This window comes from Solanum stenotomum, chromosome 11 (assembly GCF_019186545.1).
Source record: "Solanum stenotomum isolate F172 chromosome 11, ASM1918654v1, whole genome shotgun sequence".
In the NCBI taxonomy this organism is placed as follows: domain Eukaryota; kingdom Viridiplantae; phylum Streptophyta; class Magnoliopsida; order Solanales; family Solanaceae; genus Solanum; species Solanum stenotomum.
This window is the reverse complement of record NC_064292.1, coordinates 23,564,191-23,587,615: the sequence shown is the minus strand read 5'-3', so window position 1 is coordinate 23,587,615 and position 23,425 is coordinate 23,564,191. Positions and strand designations below refer to the sequence as shown.

Here is a 23,425-nt window from a genome sequence, read left to right as displayed (position 1 = left end):
TGCTAGGTCAGTTAAACAAATAACCATGCTCTAGATTTTGAATGTTACATTATCAATATATAAATGTTGCATTCTCAGATTGCATGTCAGCCTTTTGAGCTATTCAGTATTTCAGTTACATTGTGTCATATACATATTCAGTTGGGAATAGACTTAACACCGAGTTGGACAAAGGTTAAGCGTACCCTCATAGTCCCAGAACTACGTGCCCTGTTGGAGTATAAGTCCTCTCTATTGGGCATAAGATTTAGTGATCACGCCAGTCATTCCTTTATACTTTTGGCAAGGTATATTGGGTCCTCTCGATGGGGCGTATACATCAGACTTCACGTTTAGCTCACGTGGTTTTATGTCGGTTAATAGTAGCTCCCACAGTCAGAATCCTAGTGCATTTGACCAGGTTTTCAGTATATACTTCAATATTCAGTTTTGCATGTCATGTTCATGATTATCACTTGGTCACTACATTCAGTTTGGCTTTTTAGTTATGTTTTCAGTATCTACATTCTTGCTCAGTTATGCCTTGTCCAGCTTTGTATCTATATCCTTCATGCTTAGTACATTCAAAGTACGCTCAGCATGCTTTGCACTACATCTTTTAATGATGTAGTTTAGGTACTTAGCATCCATATCGCGCTTAGATCGATTCTAGGTTTGTATTTCAGCAACTTCAGTGGTGAGTCCTCATATTCCGAGGAAAATAGACATGCTTTCATTTTAGTCTTTTCTTTTAGTTTTCAGTTTTGTTAGAGTTAGCTAGGGAGCATGTTCCAGCAACACAACTCAGTTAGAGGTTTTTCAGACATATTAGTAGAATCAACTTGAATTGTTAAGTTAATCTTTCAGTTGTTATTAAACTCTTAGTATGGTTTATACATTCAGTCAGTTGAGGTTCTCATTTTCCAGTTATCTATTGTTTTAGCATCCGCGTAGTATGTCTTATTCATTTATTTTCAGCATGCTTACGATATGTATTTACATTCACTTTATTCAAATAGGGCGAAACGTCGCGGTGACTCAAAAAATAAACAATTGAATCAATTTTAAAAAAATTTCAAGAACAAACTAATTTTAAAGGAGTCGCCACCTAATTTTAGGAAAACTAGGAAACCAATTAAAAATGTCTATGAAACCAAGATTCTAGGTAAGGGGTTCAAGTTATTTCGAAGGGAAGGTGTTAGACATCCTTCGAAATCCACAACTGTGGGTTCCGACTGAATTCATTTTTTCAAATTGAGGAGGAGGTAAAAATAATATAAAAATATAACAAACATGCAATATACACAAATAATAAAGTAAATAAGTAATATGAGAAACGACCTAATATTTGTCTATCATCAACAATATACATAATGAATATAGTATTCGAACTTTATTCGAATGGCTTCGATGAGAAGAGATTTCGGGGTACCTGTAAAGACATTTAGTAAAAGTGTTAGTGGTAAATAAACACGAATAAAAATAAAATAAAAATCCGTCTTATATACATGGGAAGCCTTGGAAATCGATGGTAATTTCTTCATCGGTCAATTTTAACAAACAATACATATAAACTTAAACTAAATTTTCGTTTTTTACAATGTAGAAACCTCCAAAATCGACGGAGAGATTTTCTCATTGACCAATTTTAATTATCAATTCAAATATAAAAAAAGAATAAAAATAACAACACAATATTCTAAATCAGTAAACAATAAATCAATTCAAAATAATAACCAACTAAAATCAATCAAAAGAAATTAGACTAACTATTAAATCATTTCAAAATGCAAATAATTGCAATATGTAATAAAATAAACAGTATCAAACCAACAGAAAAGACAAAACACGTAAAATATTAAATAATAACAAAGCAAAATTAATCAAACTAACACAAAATGACACAAAGCAAAATGAAAACTTAAACTAACATCAACTATAACATTACCAATAAACCCATATCAATAACACACAGGAAACAAAGTTACTGGAAAATTAAACACACAAAATTACTTAAATTAAATAAAAAAAAGTATGTCAAACCAAGTTTAAAAAAATAAAATAATAAATAAATAAAAAATCATGAGCATTGTTAATGTCTATTCAAATTAATTAATGAGGAAGAAGTATTTAAAAATGCAATAGAAAATGTATAAACACAATCCAAAAAAAACTATATTAATAACAAAAACTAAACAGACAATTAAAACATCAATAAATAGCTAAAAGACAGAACACATAAGCGGCCCCTTGAACTTGTAAGGATTTTTCGTATAGACACCTTAACAAGGACTCCTTCCTATTGAACACTTAAACCACTCAAAAAGTGTACCTATCAAACACACCTGGCTGACTTGGCACTTATCGTGTGAGGCACTCCTTTTGAGTGCGTGAAGTGAGAAAAAAAAGCTGATGTGTCTGATTGGCACACTTTAACACAGGGTCAAAATCTTCCCCTTTTATTTATCCAACCCTAGATTCTTCCCCTTTATTTATTTCTCATCTCTTTCTTCTCCACATCTCACCATTGTTGCTACTACAGTGGAGATAAAAAAAAGTTCTTCATTCGTCTTCTTCACATCGAAGGAAATGCCCAATTTGTCGATTTCAACTTCTTCAGATGTAAATGTGTTCTGTCGATGTAGGGTCAATGCTGAATTGAAAATTTCATGAACACAACTTAATACAGGACATTGATTTTTTTGCTACAAAAACACAAAGGTAAGCTTTTTATCATTATTCTAATCTGGTTAAACAAATCGTTGTCAATCGCTAATTATAGTTTAATTATTTTGATAATTTATGTAGAGAAGAGGTGGATGCGATTATTTTCGATGGTACGATGATGAAATACCACCTAAAGCAAAAAAGATCATATGGGGTCTATTGAAAAGAATCAAATCCTATGAACAAGAGAGGAAGCGGGCAAGAAAAATCAGGATCATATGCGTTATTGCACTCGTGATTTTTGCTATATGGAAATATTTATGTTAGTAGTCTTAGAGTGATTGTATTAGTAGTCTTGTGTTTCTATTGTACTGATTTTGGAAGAAGGAATGGAGATAAGTTGTTTATTAATCTATCATATTGCTCATCTCCGCGAGGCGGAGGCATCTTTAAATTTCCATTCACACACAATTGCTCATCTCAGCGACGTGGGCACTCCACGGAGTGTTCTGCCTCAAACTTGCTTTGTTGAATCAATTTAGGAATCCCTCGCGGAGAGGGAACAGAGTGCTCTGCCTGGAATTTGATTTCATGAGCCAAATTATAATTCCTCTCCACGTCGCAAAGAGGATACGGAGATGCCTTAAGTGACATTCAAGCTTCTTCCTTGCTTTCTTCACCTCTAAAGAACAATAACCATACTAAGTGAACAATCAATAACATTAAGCTCCAAACAAGCATGAATGATTGACAAAAAATTCTTGGCATTTCCTTGTAAGAAAATCCACATTTAAACCACTAGTTATAGTGTACATCAAAAACATCACAAAACATATTAAAGCAATCTCAGTATTGTTTCCTTCTTGCATTACAGATTCAAATAAAACAACCCCCAAGTGTACATCAAAAACACCCAAAACATATTAAAGTAGTCACACCCATCTGTTCTTGCTCTTGTTGCACTAGACGTTTGCAGATTCACCCCCTTGGACTTACTCATGCGTTGTAATTGTGGAGTGGTGACAACATCTTTACCCTTCCATTTCAGTCCACGAGGCTTATAACCAATATCAATATTTGTTGGTGTTGCACACTTGAAAATAGCTGGAGTAACAACTATTTCACCTGTTGTACCAGGCTGTATACAAGAAACTAAACTAAGTGCCTATTATAAAAGTGGATTATAAATAATTGAAGTTGGTTATACTCTTACATTTAATGTTTGTCTGCCACTTAGATCATCAGTGTAGATGCCAAATCCCACAGTCTTAGGCCTTTGTTTCCTCGTGTTGATGTTGATGTTGATGTTGATGCTGATGCTCATTCTCTTTCCTTACCTCTTCCTGCTTGTTGCCCTCTTGTAACAGTTGAAGTATCATCACCTCCTCTCCCCCTGCCTCTTCCCCTGCCTTTTCTAGCTTGTTGANAAATCTTATCAGGTAATATATGTTTTGGTATTTTATGTTAACTAATCCCAAAAGAAAAAAATATATTCAAACTATTTTTTTGTAATTGAAAGTAAAGTCAGGCCTTTTGTTTCCTCGTGTTGATATTGATGTTGATGCTGATGCTCCTTCTCTTTCCTTACCTCTTCCTGCTTGTTGCCCTCTTGTAACAGTTGAAGTATCATCACCTCCTCTCCCCCTGCCTCTTCCCCTGCCTTTTCCAGCTTGTTGAACTCTTCTAACAATTGAAGTATCATCACAAATAGAAGTTGATTGTTGGCCTAAGCTAACATGTTGTGATGTTCTCCAGGTTGGTGGCTGGCTAGAACCTACAGGTTAGCCTGAGCTTAGTGGTTGGCTACAGCTTCTTGGTTGCCTTGAGCTTGGTGGCTGGCTAGAACCTACACTTGAGCTTGGTGGTTGGCTATAACCTGTAGGTTGCCTTGAGCTTTGAGGTTGACTTGAGCTTCCAGGTTGACCCATTTCAGAAGATTTAATAGTGTAAATAAGAAGAAGAAAAATTGTATTGCATTTTATCTATTTAATTGAAGTAATTAAAGGTTTGCTTGAGTATTACCACATATTTGCAAGCTTTATTATTGTGGCCTTGTTGATGACACTTGGAGCAAGTCATTTTTACACCTCTCCTGGACAACTTTCCATACTTATTTCTTGGCTCATCCTTTGACTTTCTTCTGCATTTTGGTGGTCTGCCAGGCATTTGTTTTGGTTCAGGAGGCTCAATCACTATATCACTAGTGTGAGGCCATATTTTCATGTTAGGTATTGGCTGGATAAAGTAATTATAAGCCTTCATGAAAGTATCTTTTCTATACCAATGTACAACATGATCTTCAGGGTCTTGGCCTGCATGCTGATAAGCCAAAACAACATGTTGACATGGTATGCCTCTCAACTGCCAGGTTCTACAAGTACATGTCTTCTTTCTGATATCAATAATATGCCTATAATGACCATCTAAAATTTCATATCCAAATTGGCCATTGAACCTAACTTGACAATCTCTAGCATAATCTTTGTTTTCTTCAAGTACTAAACTTGCCATATGAGAAATGTCTGATATCCAAGTGTCAACAAATTTTCTCATCTCAACATTTCTATCCATTATCTTATGTCTAATTTCTTCTAACATGGTGATAATTGATTTATGTCTAGCAGCTAATATCTAAGAATTAAATGTCTCACACATATTATTCTCAACAACATCACACTTAGCATGCTCCTTAAAATATGCTTTACACCATGTCTTTTTTTCATAATGTAACAACTCTCCACAGATCTTATTACCAAGTTTATCAAGTTTATCCATTTCATCTTGAAATTTTACCTCAAAACTTGATTTTGCACATCTCCAGAATTGTTTTCTTCTTTCTTCTCCTCTCCAATTCTTCTGCCAATTGGACCAGATGCGTCTAGCACACATCCTCTGCTCACAATCTGGCAGCAACTCCATTATGGCTGCTACAAGACCCTACATCATAATAATTGAAATTTATGACTAATTATAATTAAATAAATAGGCAATGAGATCAAAATTAAATAAAATGAACATTAAACTAACCTTTTGCATATCAGACATCACAGTCAATCCATGTCCAGTGCCTAAGTTTAGATCTTGTATCAAGAAGTTGATGAAGAACCTCCAACTGTGCTTTGTTTCTTGATCAACAACTGCCCAAACAATTGGAAACATTTGTTGATTTCCATTCCTACCAATTGCAACTAATAATTCACCCTTGCAAGCACCCTTCAGAAAGCATCCATCAAAACCAATGATTTTTACATCCTTCCAACCAACCTCTCTTTAATGCATCAAAACAAACATAAAAGTAAACAAACATATTCTTTCCTGGAGTAGATTCCATGTCTGTCCTCACCCAACATGAACTACCAGGATTAGTCTGTTTTATCATGTCTGCATAATCACACAACCTTGCAAACTCCATCTTCCAATCACCCATAAACTCCTTGAGAATCATCAATTTTGCCCGATAACAAAGAGTTCTTCCAACATACAATCCTGTCGTCTTCCTCACCAACTCTTGAATTTCCCACAACTTTATATAAGGTTGAGAAACTATTCTGTCCCTAAACTTATTTGCAATAAAGTTAGATGTACACAACTTGTTTTTGGTTGTGGTAGGGCACTGATGAACAGGATAGTAATTCTTAACAATAAAGTCACCAGAGTCTTTGTCTAGACTAGCATACAACAACCATTTGCATTTCTTAAGCTGACATTTAACTCTGACTCTATGTTTTTCATTAGGCCTCAATTTTAATCTGACTTTATATTCCACAGCATACTCTGCCACAGCCTTTCTAAATTCTATGGCATTTTCAAATACCATACCAAGCTCAAATATAGCAACTACACAATCAGGATCAAATCCAACCTTTTTACTTTTTCTTCTAGCTGGTAAATCAACACCTTCCACAACTTCAGGATCTAATTCATCCCTACTGTCATCACTATCCAGTTCTGAACTATCAATATATTGCTCATCTCCCCCCAATCTTCCTACATACCTAGCAACCTTGTTCCTTCCAATGTCTTCAAATCCTCTATCAACACCAGCTACTCCAAGAATTATTTCCTCTGTAGAATCAGGTTATTTCCTCTGCAATTTGGTTCTTCTTTCATTTCTAAGAGTTCTCAACTCTTCATCAATCTTTGAGTCATCATCATCTGGAATAGCAAACTCTTGTGAATCATCACTAATATCCCAATCTGTTTCAACACCTTCAAGATCTGATGCATCATCTACACCAACTTCAACATTAATATTCTCAGATTGGGTAGGTCCTTGTTGTAACCCTTCATCCACACCAACTTCAATACTAATATTCTCAGATTGGGCAACTCCTTGTTGTAACACTTCATCCACATTAATATTATGTGAGTTTTCTACCCCATCCTCATTAATAATTTCACCAACTGTTGGCCCACAAAGATAACCTGTAGGGACCCCATCTTTAATAATTTCTACCTCATCTATAACATATTGAACATACAAGTCCAAAAAGTCACCATCACCTAGGTCTTTTATAAGGTTTAGTAAGCTGAAATCGTTATCCACTAAGACAAAGTTATTGGTTGTAGGGTCTTTAAAATAAAACCCACCCACAGTAACATACCCCAGATCTCTAGTATAAAAAAGCAATTCCATTAAAGAAAAGTGGTCTTTATTGATACCTGCATATTCCACTTGACTTTCCCCTATGTAAGTGAGACCTCCACCAGATGTGTCTTCCACAAATTTACCACCATGGTGAAAGCGAGTTAGTATAATAATATCCATAAGATTCCCTAGAAAAAAGTCAAATAAACCCGACAAATTACTGACAAGGAAACCCTAAAAAATTCAAACTTTATTCACATATGTACAAAACATCATCACTGTAGTAATATACAAAAGAGACACTATATTTAAAGGGGAAATTGATAGCAATAGTCATAAAGATTAGAAAATGAACTTACTTCACAAGATTTAACACAAAATCTCCTTGCTTTCTCGAATCAGCCCTAAAACACAACAATAAGAATTATTTTATTGAATCGACCATGCCGTAGGATGAAAACATGAAAGATTATTGATCAACTTTCTTGAATCGACCACATATTGAGCGGGAATCTTGAAAGAATATCTAGGGTTTTTTGGAACACGTTTTGGGGATTTAGAGAAATGACTGAGGGGTTGGTTGTTTTGTGATGTGTATTACCACGTAGGATTAGATTTTCCACATAGGAGATGTGTAATGTCACGCGCTCCACCTTAAAACAAATGCCTCACACGATAAGTGCCAAGTTGGCCAGGTGTGTTTGATAGGTACACTTTTTGAGTGGTTTAAGTGTTCAATAGGAAGGAGTCCTTGTTAAGGTGTCTATACGAAAAATCCTTACAAGTTCAAGGGGCCGCTTATGCGTTCTGCCTAGCTAAAAATAAAATTATAATATTGAAACGAAAGTAAGAGAAACAAAGCTTGCCATGGTTGTTTGGTTCTCTGGTTACGTATTCTGCTCGCCGGAGCTTGGTGGTTTCGAGACTGCTGTTCTAGTTCGCTTGGGAGCTCGGAGCTTTGCCGGAGTTCAAGGACTTTGAGCCAAACACCTATAAAAACAAAATAAAAATGTGAATGGGGAAAGGGACTGGCAGGCCTTTGTTTTTGCTTCGGCTCATCGGAGCTTTGAACTCCTCGCCGGAGTAATTGGTGGTGTGAACGAGGAGGAGGAAAGGGTTGGGATCCGGTGGTTTTGCCGGAAAAAATGGGAGAAACAAAAGGGGGTTTTGGGTAGTGGTCTTGTAAGGCAAAATGGTGGTTTAATGGAGCTTTTGGTGGTTGATTCGCTGCTGTGAGCTCAAAGTTTTGGGGTTGTTTGGTTCGCTGCTGTGAGCTCAAAGTTCACCATTAATGGTGGAACTCGCGCTAAGAAGGATGGAGGAAGGTTGTGATGGCTGGAAAAAGTGATTTTGCTGGAAACATGGAGTAAAATGAATGGAGTTTTGGGTTTGTTTTCAGTGGTCACTGGTGGTGGGTTTCTTCGGGCAAAAGAAGGGGTTCGATGGGTCTTCTGGTTGGGTGGTTTGGGGGTTATTTCTCCGAGAAAAAAAAATGGTTTCTCCGGTGTTGAATGGACGGAGGTGGTTGTTTCTGGTAGTTTTCTGCCAGAAAAAAATGAGAAAATGAATGGGGTTTTTGGGTTGCCGGAGCTTGGTTGCTTGTGGTTTTAGGTGACTTGGTTGTCGGAAAAGGGAAGTGAGAAAGAGAAAGTTCGGCCAGTGGGGTTTGTTTGGTGGTGACTGGTCGAAGCTCCGGCGAACTTATCACCGCAGAAGGAGGATGAACAGTAAAAAGAGAATAAAGTAAAAATTCTAAAAATTGAAACCCAAATTCTAAAATTTATTCCACCATCCTTGACCTAATGAATAAGCCATTGTTTATACATAAAATAAAAAATTATCTATAGTACAGTACCATTCTTTTAAAATCATGCGTCAAAATCCCTAGCTTTTAAAAATATCTATGTATGAAATCTTATCCATATTCGAATGAATTTCTAGACTGTGCAAAATATCAAAATTAATATTAACAAATATAAGAAATAAAATGATTATTAAAAAGTATAATGAACGTAACTAATGACATGTAAAAAAATGTAATTTTTTAGAACTAATAATTTAATCGAAATGAATAAATATTTGAACGTAGTCAACTGGTTGTGACAAAAAATAATGTAATTAAAATTAGCTGATAAAAAAATACTAAATTTTGACAAATAAGGGTAGTTATCGATAAACTTATTTAAAATTATAAAAAAAATGCATTTTAAACTATTAAATAAATAAAATTTAAAAGTTACGAATTTTAAAAAATGTTATGCCAAAATTGGGTGTCAACAATATGACAAACTCAGGGTTAGCTTGGGGTCAATCGTGATCCTAGGTTCCGTGTTACGTCAAGAGATAGCCTCGGAGAGTGACAATGAGTCTATAATACTACTATTTATTCTCTTTTTTTTGTTTTAATTCTTACTTGCTTTAGCATCCAAACTTTTCTTTAAAAACTTCTCAAATATAGACACTAATGTTTGATTCTTTCCTTATTTTTATTTTATTCATGCCTAAAATAATTACTACCAAAAATGAGAATTACCCTATTTTAGACTAGGAAACCACTTGAAACTTTAAGAAGAAAAAAAATCAAGTCCAAGAATAAAGAGGGGGGGGGGGGGGGGGGGGAGAATGAAAAATAAGCTAGTTTATTTTGTTTCATGGAGTTGACGTAGTTTTCTTCAAAATATGGTAATTCTTATTTTTAGTGTAATGTTTATTTTAATTGGCACGAATAAAATTAAAAGTGAGAAAAATAAGAAAATAATTAAAAAGTTGGTTTCTATAAAAACAAACAATATAGTATATGCACATAACAAATTGAGTTATACTTTTACAATATTAACGCAAGTTTCTTTTCACTTTGAGTATTATTTTCCCTTAAGAATTACAAATATGTTGTATTAATGTAGTAGAGAAGAAGCTACTTTTACTATATCGATATTTTGGCTTCATTTAATTTTTCATTAACTTTGTTACTTTTACATTCAACAGGTGCTCGAGCTAGTTTTGATATACGAAAAGCAAGAATGTCATCCTCGGAAAGCAAAATCATTGACAATTACTTGAAAAGGTTGGTAGAAACGAGAGAACATATAGACAAGCAAACAAACGACCTTAAAAATAATAATGTGCAACAAGAGAATATTAAAGACATATATGAGGCGACAGGTAGTCTTTAGAAGTTAAAGGACAAGGAAGACCGGCTCGAAGACAGACTAGAGAAAAAAGTTCCTAAAAGAATGATACAATCTATTTACTTATTATTTTCTAGTCATTAATAAAATGTTTAAATTCAATTAATTAAGTTTTACGATCTTTTATTTCTTTCTAGTACTAAGTTTTATATTCCCCTCATTGCTTTTCAAAAAAAAAAAAATTAAATAAAGAAAGATTTAGTTTAACTTACCCTTGCACATATCATTCATTGATAATTAATCTACCTAACTATACTTTCAAAATTTCAATTTCAGTAAAAATATATGAATAACCGCAGCCTTCAAACATAAAAATAAATAATTATGTCTAAAAATTTAATTTAAGTAAACAATGGAAGAATCATATCATTACTGGTAACAAATCCACACAACAACATAAAACAACCAATGTTGAATACTTTTATTTTGAACTGAGGGTCTATTAGAAACCGTCTCTCTACCCCCATAAAGGTAGCGGTAAGGTCTGCACCCAAATATTGAGCCTGTATCTGCATCATAAAAGATGCAAGCCAAATGGTGTTAGTACATGGAATGTACGAGCATATGAGAGGAAATCTAAACAAGACATAAGCTTGAACTGGAATCTGAAAGAAACACTTACCTCATCTCAACTCAACTCAATGCCGAAATAAAACAACAATAAGGATGCAGTTTATATAAAGCATTTAAAACAGTGGATAACATCTCAATGTATTGAAAAATACAGTAATATCTCAGTTGTATATAAAATTACATACATAAACTCAGTTTTGGAGATTCTCTAACCGACAACCATCACTACGAGTTATGTGATGATATAGCATCTCGTCCACGCTGTCATTAGTGTCCTATACCTTGCCAGGGTATAGAACGCCTCAACTAAAGTGAATCCACTAAGCTATGCTTAAAAGCAATAAGGAATTACCCATATACTAGTTCATCTTCTTGATCTTCGGGGCATCCAACTAACCATTCATTTGAATCATCAACGGTATCCAAGCGAATTAGATCAATGAGATCACGAGCATCATAACAATGTTTCAATGTTCTATTGTACTTAATGTACACTAGATCATTGAGACGCGATAGTGCATGCCTATTCCTATTTTTGGAATGAATCTGTGCATAAGTTATAGATATTAACTAATGTCTAATAGATACTGATAATAATATAATATGGAAATTAGGATATAATTTTTTTTCTTACGTGTTCAAACACACCAATTTCGCTCACATCCGGATGAGCTACAAGTTAGGCTTAATACTTTCATGGCAAACTTTTGCAAGTTTGATGTTTGACTACCAAATAGTGACCACCATTCAACTATAATAAAATAAATTTAAAGGTTAATGAGTATAAATAAGTCAAATAATTTAAGAGCTAAATCAACTCACTTACCCGGTTACCTTGTATCTTTGGCTCTTTTAGCCGGACCACAACCAAATAGTCTATCCGCCATTTTGTAACTAGGAAGCTCAGGGAGTAGTAAATCGTGTATTATTGTATCAGGGATCATCATCTCAACACATGCCTAATACTCATCCCAGAGAGTCGTTAGTAAAGTTTCCTCTTCTTGAGCTTTATAAAACAATCCTGGGTTCAAGACATGGCCTACAACATGCAAAGGCGGATGGAGTTGGTCTGACCACCTTGCATCAATAATTTCAAACACTTTCTCATATTGCTTCTTAACTCCATGGAAACCCCGTGCAGTAGTTTCTTTGGCTCTATTCATTGCTTCATAAATATAGACCATTGGTGGTTTTTTCTCCCCATCTACCAAATGAAGGACTGTTGTCAAAAGGCCACGGCCACAAATTGTAAGTGCTCGAACAACATCACTCCAAAACTAGGCAGAAATAATAAAGTTGGCAACTTCTTTCCCCAAAGTTTCCTTTGCAAATTTACTTGAAGTCCATTCGGTTGAGAGGACTAAAATTCTCAAGTTTTTCCTTTGTATGTACATAGCTCTCAAAGTTAAATTGGCAGTTGCAAATCTTGTCTTGGCCAGTTTCACCAAATTTCTTTCCTTGGTGAATTTTCTCATCAAGTTCATCATCAATGGCCTTTGAAATGTAAGAATGGATTTTGATGGCCTTTATAAAAACTGTTAAAGTAAAATTATAGTAATTAGTAGTTAATGAGTATTAAATATTGACTATAAAGAAAGTTAGAGGATAAGAGAGTGATATTACCGGAAGCATATGGATTAACCTTGAATATGTCACCAAACATCAAGTTGATGCAATGAATAGCACATGGAGTCCAATAAATGTGTGGGTACACACCCATCATCATGCTTCCCGCTTTAACATTCTCACTAGCATTATCGGTAACAATTTGTACAATATTTCTCGGTCCAATTCTTTCAATAGTGCTTTCAAACAACTTGTATATTTTGATGGAATCAGTAGATTCATTGCTAGCATCAACAGAACCAAGAAATACACTACCGATTGGAGAATTCACCAAAATATTGATGATCATTTTACCATTTGGTGCCTTCCATTTGTCCATCATAATGGAACATCCAAACTTTGTCCATTGCACTTTATGCTCATCAACAATTTTTTCCACTTTCTCCACCTCTTTTTTTAGGTGAGTAACTCTAACTTCATGGAATGTAGGAGGCTTCATTCCGGGGCCATGTTGTCCTACTATCTTAATAAACTTATCAAATGATTTGTAATTGACACAATTAAAAAGGAGCCCCACATCGTACATCCATATAGCAAAAACACTTACCGCACACTCTCTTAAAATTTTCTTGGTTTCATCAATTCCTACTCCTTTTTCAAAGCCTCATTTTTGTGTTGATTTTTGTGAAAAATAGAGATTCATAGGGCCTTTTGTCACATTCTGCGCGGTGGATGATGCACCTCCACTAGAAGATATCTTTGGGGTTCTGGAGGGAGGCATTATTTCAGCATATTCATCCATATCATCATCAATATTAACATATTCTTCTGGCTGCCTCACTTGAAATTTCGGATTACTAGCGATTTTCTTTTCCATATAATCCTTTGCTTCTTTCTAATTTCCAACAGACAAGCTGAACATTATTTTAGATTTTTGTAACCACCCACTAAATGTTGTTTGTGTCGAGTAATACTACCATTAAAGGTACTCCCACAAAAATTACATTTAACTGAATCTTTCATTGATCCTTGAGTACCATAATTCCATCCAATGTCCCTCTTTTTGCTAGCATCCGACGCCATTGAATTTACTATTTATGGACAAATAAATACTATATTAATTAGTATTAAAACTAAATTAAGTTGCAAAAAAATAATTATAGAAGAATTATTTTTATTTAAAAAAATATAGGCAATGGCCAGTGGCCAGTGAGCATATCAACATACTGAAAAACAAAGGGACTTCTGCAGTTCTTCTTTACAATAAAAAATATAGGGACTGAGGGAGTACTAAAAACAGAGCATACTGAAAAACAGAAAAGAAGTGAAGAACTCTTGTCGCGACTCGCAGAGAAGAAAGATACAAGAAAAGAAGAGAAGAGAGAGCTCGCGTAAGAGAAGAGAGAAGTCCAGTACCTGAGCAGTCGTCGGGAACTCGCAACAACAACAGTCACAATTTTAAGTTTCCAGTCGAACAACAGCAGTCGTCGCGAACTCGCGATTTCAAGTTTCTAGTCTCGAAATGAGAAGGAGCAGTAGTCGTGACTTCAAGTTTGAAAAAAAACCCTAGTGAGGATGGTATGCTACCATCCCAAATGAGAGAGCCTCTTACTGATGAACCACCTATACAAGGATATAATGATGACAAACTTTAGCATGTACAAGAAGACCATGTTATACGGGTCCAAGTCCATTCAGACAAGACTTAGAGATAGAATCTAGTTGTTCTGAAAAGCATCTTAATGAGAGCACTAAGTATTCCAACACAATCTAGATGTTCCATGTCAAAATGGGAACATACTTGGCTGAAAGTGCGGCTTCAACTAGTCATTCAAGTCATGAAGGAGATCTAATTGAAGAACTAATCAAAACCTGATGCCAGGAAGAATGTGAAATCTTGAGTGCTCCAATTGACAAAGAAATCCAAGTTGATGCTACCAATGCAATGGATGATGTAGGTTTTTACCATGGATTGTTAGTCATTTGACTGCTTAATGGAATATCCATCTGGGAAGGATCAAAAAGCTCTATCATCTTCACCAGCCTCTTATAGAAACCAAGATGAAAATAAAACTTTACTAATTAAATAAAGTGCAAAAAATTTTAAAAATGCATTAAACAATAACTAAGTCTGTATGGAGTGGACAATTTCCAAATATAATACTTTTCTTCTTCTTACAGAATCTCTGCTAGATACATATATTTATACTAAACATAAAGATAACTTCTAACACAAAAATAGTTATTGCCGTAGATAACTGCCTAATAACTGTTGCCTATATTTATACTAAACATAAAGATAACTCCTAACACATAAATAGTTATTGTTGTAGATAAATGCCTAATAACTATTCTAGATAACTGATGCCTATAACTATTATAGATAACTACTGCATATATAATTTATCCTCTTTAAAAAGAAATTAAGATAAACAAGTAGTCGTATCAGTGCATCCCCTCTGAAAAGTCGCCTTGTCCTCAAGGTGAAAAGAAGGAACCTAATCTACAATGAGATCATAGTTCTCCTAACTAGATTCTTCAAGGGGACGATCAACCCATTGAACTAGCCGATCTCATCCCTTGTAGTTTGTAACATTTCTCTTTCCATTTGAAAATTGTGAACATATCATTCTAATTAGCTTGAATAGTATTAAGAGAAACTAACCGGTTGATACCAAAAACCAAATCAGCCCCTCCAAGTGCAAAAGGATAATAATCCCAAGTGATGGTAAAACCTGGCAATTGAATTTGAAGCTTCTGACAAACTTTATTGTAGTGAATGATGTCCACATTCCTTATTTGCGTGCCAAATGTTGGAACTATCTCTACTGGGAGCTTATGCCTCTCTACAATGGATTCAATCACAAAATTATGTGTGGAACCACTATCCACAAGTATTAAAACCTTTCTATGGTTGATTTCACCTTGAAGCTTCATTGTAGAACCAACAGACTATCCCAAAATGGCATGGAATAAAATTTCAGCAATGTCAGTTTCTTGAGAGTCACCAACAGTTGTTGCATTAACCCAATCAACATCTTCCAATTGATCTCCGCATGTAAGCTCTATGAGAGACAATTTCACAAATTTATATTTATGAGCGGGTGCAAATTTCTCATCACAACGATAACAAAGTCCTTGTGCCATTAGATTTCTCCTTTTTGTTCCCCATGTTTGCATTTGAAGAGATTGGGAAGTGGATGGATTGGCAGAAGCATTGTTCCGTAAATTTTGAAGTGAAGAGTTAATATTGTTCTGGGTGTTTATAGAAGAGTGCAATGAGTTTTGTATAGTGAATATGCTGGTTGGGGTGCAATTAGACTCTCCATTGCTGCAAATTAGGCCTAATTTATTTTCAAATTCGAGTGCCAAACTCATGGCTCTATAAATTGTTCTGGGATTGTGAATTCTAACATCAAATTTAATTTCCTCTTTTAGCCCATTCAAGAACACGCCTAAGAGACAATGATCTGGCCAGTTTGTTACCCTAGACAAAAAATTTGCAAATTCTTGATGATACTCTTGTATAGAACCTTTTTTTTGAATGCTACAAAGTTGCTCGTCAGGATTCTGAAACTCCGCAGGACCATAATTTTCCTGCAATACTTTAACAAGTTCTTCTCAATAAAGCAAAGTCCACTCACGATTTATCCAAGAGGAGAGATCAAGAGCATCGCCTTCCAGATACATCGCTGCTATGTAAACTTTGTGTTCCTCTGAAGTTTGATAGTAGCAGAAATATTTTTTGCCTCCAAAATCCATCCCCTGGGATCACCTCCTTCAAATCTAGGAAATTCCATCTGTGTGTAACGTCTGGGAAGGATTTTTTGGCCACATTGGGCTATTAATGTCTTCTTCATCTTTTCTCCAAACAGATTTTCCTCCATTACGAGTCCGGTGACTGGTTTCCCTTTCTTGGGTGCAACCATTCTTGGCTTTCAATGTAGTCACTATGTTGCCAACAAATCAATAGTATTTAGTTTTGATGCTATGACATATAATTGTTGGGCAAGAGATTCAACATTGGGAGTGTTTTCTTAAGAAGTAGAAGATCTGGTATTGACCATATTGGATTAATCTATTCTGATGCCAAACTGATAGAAATCAAGATGAAAATAAAACTTTACTGATTAAATGAAGTGCAAGAATCTTAAACACTGCATTAGCCAATAACTAAGTCCGTATGGAGTGGATAAATCTCCAAATATAAAGACAAATATAATACTTTTCTTCTTCTTACAAGATACATATATTTATACTAAACATAAAGATAACTCCTAACACAGAAATAGTTACTGCTATAGATAACTGCCTAATAACTGCTGCCTATAACTATTATAGATAACTACTGCTTACATATTTAATCCCCTTTAAAAAGAAACTAAGATAAACGAGTAGTCGTATTAGCCTGACCATCAGATTCTTCAACCCCAGGAAAGTTGAAGCTCCTGGCAGTGCAGTTGATAAAGAAGAGCGACCTAGTCCCATAACAGTATTTGAGCCATTATTCACAGTGGCTAATGTCAGCCTTACAAGCACCATTTTCCGACCAGTTGATCTAGAAATTTGACCATTAAAAACCCATCTTGAAGAACTGCCATGATCTTCCATATGTGAACAAGATTGTCCAACAGTTTGTTTCGAAATGAAGAATCCACTTCTGAATACATAGAATCAGTTCTTCTAGGTTCAGGATTAAGTTGGGATGAATTTCTCTTGAGGTGGCTTTCTTCTGACCAGATTCTTGACCCGTCATTATTTGACGAGGTAGAGTTATTTTCAAGTCGTTGTTGTCATGATCAAAAGCTCCTTTTTTATTGTGCAAATGAAGTTTTTAAGGCAGTATGTGACACTATTTTGGCTGCAACCCCGGGGTGTCACTTGGTAAACATAACAATCGACCTTTTCCAAACCGGCCATGATAAATGAAATATGGGAAGGGAGTAGGATGGTATCTATTTTATATTCAGATCCACATTCTTTGGACCAGCTTGTTAAAAAAGATATGGAAAGATCAGATACATGGATAGATCTCTGATTGGATCGTGGTCAAACCGGGGAGATTATTCTGGAAGAGTTGGTAGATGACATTATTATAAGCATTTAAAGTGATACTTTGGAGTGTGCAAAAAATGTTCTCTTCCCAGCTAAGAGTGAAATTGATAAAAGCATGGACCAATAACCTGACATTGTCCTCTGCAGAGATTACGAGAAGGCTTGTCTAGATCTACATACAAAGTAGAGCATGCAACTCTTGTGAATGAGAGATTACAAGAAAACTTGCCTAGATCTACATACCAAGTAGACCATGCAACTCTTGTGAATGAAAAATGACACAAAATTTTGACATCTCAATTAACAAATTCACCTCTCATCTAGCTTCTTGCTTTTAGTGTTTCAAATATGCTTTATTCTCCTATTAACATTACTGTCATGCCCCGAGCCTACACCCTAGTAAGACGAGCACCATTGCTAGCCCCAAGCGAAACCTTGGCCTGGCTACATACTAAGCGGAAGACTTAACTCATGAAGAAAAATACTTTTAAAAGTAAACTGAACTGCTCAATAAACACTTAGAATGTATCAAGATAACATTCACTGGAAAAACATGGCAACTCAAGTCTCAACCATTAAAACAGGAAATAGAAACTCAAGAACAAACATCTGACTGTCTATGAAGCTTTTAAACAACTGAGATGGATGTCGAGACATGACCCACGATATCCTAATGAACAATCTAATATTGAAAGCAATAAAATGGGATCCTCCAGAAATCAAGGAGGCTCACCACAAGATTTTGAGTGGTCAACTAGATCAATAATGCGCTGGATGCTAATCTTGGTTACCCGTGTCTGCATCATAAAAAGATGCAGGCCAAATGAAATCAATACATTAAATGTACGAGTATGCGAGGGGAATTCTAAAACAAGACATAAGCTTGAAAGGAACTGAAAAACCTACCTGACTCAACTCAACTCAACTTAAATGAACTCATTTCAATATAAAACAGTTTAAAACTGGTGCAATATAAAGAAAAGCTATTTAAAACATGGATGTCAGTTCTATGTCCTTCTTCATACTACTCCACCAATACACTTCTCTCAAGTCACGATATATCTTTGTGGAACTCGGATGAATGGAATATCTAGAGCTATGAGCTTCCTCCATGATCCTCTCTTGGAGTTCATCCACCCTTGGTACACACAATCTACCTTGATACCTCAATACACCATCCCCACTTGTTCAAAAGCCATAACTTTTTGCTTATGAACATTTTCCTTCAATTCAAGCAAAATAGGATCTTGTTCTTGCTTTTTTTTACTTCTGACACTAATGATGATTCAGCCCCATTCATCACCACCACTCCTCCTTCTGTGGAATCCATTAGTCGGACTCCCAAGCGTGCAAGTCTATGCACATCTTTCGATAACTCTCTCTTTTCTTCCTCAACATGAGCTACCCATATACGACTTTCTTAAAGCATCAACAACAATATTAGCCTTACATGGGTGGTATAGAATACTCATGTCACAATCCTTGAGTAATTCTAACCACCTCCTTTGTCTGAGATTAAGCTCTTTCTGAGTAAACACATACTGAAGACTCTTGTGATTGGTGAGTACATCCACATGAACACCATAAATATAATGACGCCATATTTTTAAAGCAAAAACTACGGCAGCCAATTCTAGATCATGGGTTGGGCAATTCTTCTCATGAACTTTCAACTATCTGGAGGCATAAGCTATAACCTTGCCATTATGCATTAATACACAACCCAAACCAACTCTAGATGTATCACAATAGACAACAAAGCCTTGTGTACCTTCTGGTAATGTCAAAACTGGGGCAGTAGTCAACCAACCTTTTTTTCAATTCTTGAAAGCTTTTCTCACAAGCTTCAGACCATTGAAACTTCACTGTCTTCTGAGTTAACTTGGTAAAATAGGATGAAATAGATGAGAAACCCTCTATGAACCTTCTATAATAGCCAGTCAAATCCAAGAAACTCCTAATATCAATTGGAGATGTGGGTCTAGGCCAATTCTGCACTGCCTCAATTTTCTGAGTATCAACTTTAATTCCCTATCTAGACACAATGTGGCCTAAGAACGCCACAGACTCAAGACAAAACTCACACTTAGAGAACTTGGCATACAACTCTCTATCGTTTAGAGTTTGGAGAATTATTTTGAGATGACTAGCATGATCTTTTTCATTCCTCGAATAAATTAGTATGTCATCAATGAAGATGATAACAAACATATATAAATAAGGTTGAATACACTATTTATAAGGTCCATGAATGCTGCAGGAGCATTGGTCAAACCAAAAGACATGATCGGAAACTCATAATGACCATAACAGGTCTTGAAAGTTGTCTTTGGACCATCACATTCCCTTACTCTTAATTGATGGTAGCTAGATCTAAGGTCTATCTTAGAGAAACGTGTAGCACCCTAAAACTGATAGAAAAGATCATCAATTCTCAGAAGAGGATACTTATTATTGATGGTAACCTTGTTCAACTGGCGGTAATCTATACACGTCCCAAGGGAACCATCTTTCTTTCTCACAAATAAGACCTGAGCGCCCTAAGGTGAGACACTTGGTTGAATAAAGCCCTTATCCATGAGATCTTTCAATTGTTCTTTAAGCTCTTTCAACTCTGCTGGAGCCATTCTATATAGCGGAATATATATAGGACGAGTATCTAGAAGAAGGTCTATACCAAAGTCTATTTCTCTCTCAGGAGAGACTCCGGGAAGATCATCTGGAAACTTTTTTACTACTAGGACTGACTGAATATGAGGTATCTCAACACTAGAGTCATTAACTCGGACCAAGTACTAGACACACCCCTTAGAAACTAACTTCCCTGCCTTAAGGTACAAAATGAAACGACCCTTAGGCACTGCTGAACTACTTTTCTACTCTAAGGCTGGCTCATTTGGAAATTGGAACTTGACAACTCGAGTTCTACAATCAACTGAGGCATAACATGTATGAAGCCATTCCATACCAAGAATGACATAAAGAATTACCATGTCTAATTCAACTAAATCAGCCATGGTACTCTTGTTATTGACAGAAATGGGACAATCACGATAGACTCTCTCTCTAATTGAATAGACTCACCAATAGGTATAGAAACACTGAAGGGTTTACTAAGTTGCTCAGGAATAAAATCAAAATTCATCGCAACATACAGAGTTATAAAGGATAAACTCGCTCCTAGGTCTAGCAAAGCATAAACATTTAAAGTTAAAGACTTGGATCATACCAATGACAACATCTAGCGAATCCTCTTGCTCTTGGCGACTGGTGATAGCGTATAGGCGGTTTGCTCCTCTGCCAGTACCTGAAGTAGCTCCTCTAGGTGTAGCTCTTTCTGGTGGAGCAACTGAAGAAGACTGGGTTGCCCCCATTACCATTACACTGTTCTTTGGACATTCTTGCATGAAATGACCATTTTGGCTACACTTGAAGCAACCAGTGAAGCCCTCACGACATGTACCTGATTTGTTCCTACCACACCTAGCGCAGGCAGGAGGCTTGCTACCCCCTTGCGCCATACTACCCTGAGAATCGGCAGGTTTGGCTCTGAAATTTTGACTATTGTACTCACTTTTGTTCTTAGGTACAGGTGCCCTAGCAGATGATGGAGCAGGTCCCTTCTGTTTCTGTTGGAAAGAAGACCGGTTCGCCTTACTCTTTTGTTGTCCGAATTCATTCCCTGATGTCTTAACTCTCTTGTTTTTAAAATCTTCCCTATCCCTTAGCTTGTCCTCCTTAACTCGTTGCACATGGATCATCAACCTTGCTATGCCCATGTCATCTATTAGCATGGCTACCTTGTTTCCTTATTTGACAAACGAGGTAACCCAACAACGAATAAACTCATCCTGCTCCTCATGTCGGCAACCATCTCTTTGCTTCTCTTAGCTCACGGGGAAAGAAACCCCCCATGGAAGCACTCTAAAAAATAGTCTAGCTCACANCTTGTTTCCTTATTTGACAAACGAGGTAACCCAATAACGAATAAACTCATCCTGCTCCTCATGTCGGCAACCATCTCTTTGCTTCTCTTAGCTCACGGGGAAATAAACCCCCCATGGAAGCACTCTAAAAAATAGTCCAGCTCACAATCAGTTACGCGCAAGCACGAGCTAGAAAGAAACTATATAGAGATGAACTTTATCGCATGAAATGAGTATGAAAAAGTGAGATAGTTCTTAAAATGTTGCAGCCTCCTAATTATAGATGTGGCGCGCTTCACACCGATAACTAGGACTCTACAGACACGACTTCATAGACTCCCTAGGACTCTTAAACCTTGGGCTCTGATACTAAGTTTGTCACGCCCCGAGCCTGCACCCTGGGTGGGACTGGCACTCGAGAACCATTGTTGGCCCCAAGTGAACCCTTGGCCTGGCTACTTACTCAATGGAAGACTTAAATCATGAAAAAAAATACTTTTAAAACTAAACTGAACTACTCAATAAACACTTTGAATGTATCAAGATAACATTCACTAGAAAAACATGGCAACTCAAGTCTCAACCATTAAAATAGGAAATATAAACTCAAAAACAAACATTTGACTGTCTATGAAGCCTCTAAAAAGCTGAGATGGATGTCGGGACAAGACCCACGACATCCTAATGAACTATCTAATACTAAAAGCAAAAAAGGGATCCTCCGGAAAGCAAAGAGTCTCACCGCAAGACTCTGAGTGCTCAACTGGATCAATGATGCGCTGGATGTTGATCCTGGTTACCCGTGTCTACATCATAAGAAGATGTAGGCCTAATGGCATCAGTACATTGAATGTACGAGTATGCGAGGGGAATTCTAAAACAAGACATAAGCTTGAAAGGAACTGAAGAACTTACATGGCTCAACTCAACTCAACTTAAATGAACTCATTTCAATATAAAGCAGTTTAAAACTGGTGCAATATAAAGAAAAGCTATTTAAAACATGGATGTCAACTCTATGTATTTTGGAAATACAATAATACTCTGTATGTATGCAAATATACAAATATAACTCTAAAATGTATGTAAAAATATAATTAAACTGTGTATATAAGAATACAATTACTTATGTGGGAGTTTCTCTAACTGACAACCATCACTTAAAAGCTATTGTGATGATACATCATTTTGCCTCACGCTGCCAGGGCCGTCCTATACCTTGCCGAGAGTATAGAACCTGAACTACTAAGTGGATCCACTAGTCTATGCTAAAAAGAACTAAGGAATCATCTAAAAAGTATGACCCTTTTCTACCCATGGTGGCTACATGATTTATGGGGGCTGTGAATTGTCTGAACTCTCCCCCATATCGGTGCTCAATACTACTCCCAAAATATGATACTAGCTCTTATGTTTGAAAACATACTTCTTTCTGTGATTTGAGATAATTGCTCTAAAACTTTGCTCAAAGACTATCTTGGAAATCAAATTTTCCTCTTTTACTTAATTGTGAAAGCGTTTACTCTGAAAACTAGCTCAAAGGCTCTTTGGAAATCAAGGTTTCCTTACTTGCTTAAATGTGAAAATATTTTAAGCTCTTTGGGAATAGATAGTCCCCATATACTCTTGAAAACAATGAACTTCAATATTTACTCCTTACTCTTTACTCAACTTGAACTTTAAGTCTTAAAACAAAGTTAAAAGCATTTGAAAAAGACTTCTTGAAAGGACTCTAAGAACTTCCTAGACTTGGCTCTTAACTTTCCTTGAATTTGAATTTATAGATTCAAGGCTATAATTCATGTTACTGGATGATTTCTTGATGTTTAGAAGTCATTTAGAGTAGTTAGAATCAATAGGAAGTGTTAGTGCACTTTAGAAGG

The 23,425-nt window shown here is 35.9% G+C and overlaps 2 protein-coding genes and 1 pseudogene across 4 annotated transcripts in view; 2 read left to right on the top strand and 1 right to left on the bottom strand.

The window, feature by feature from the left end:
- LOC125844725 (MAP3K epsilon protein kinase 1-like) overlaps positions 1-23,425 on the top strand; it is a 468,061-nt gene that overhangs the window by 239,182 nt on the left and 205,454 nt on the right. The window lies entirely within an intron of this gene.
- LOC125845770 (uncharacterized) lies at positions 11,955-13,060 on the bottom strand. The gene is made up of 3 exons (XM_049525301.1): positions 12,619-13,060; positions 12,388-12,530; positions 11,955-12,272 (listed from the first exon to the last, which is right to left on the bottom strand). The coding sequence occupies exons 1-3, from the start codon at positions 13,058-13,060 to the stop codon at positions 11,955-11,957; spliced, it is 903 nt and encodes a 300-aa protein (XP_049381258.1).
- LOC125845769 (uncharacterized) lies at positions 13,757-17,743 on the top strand (annotated as a pseudogene).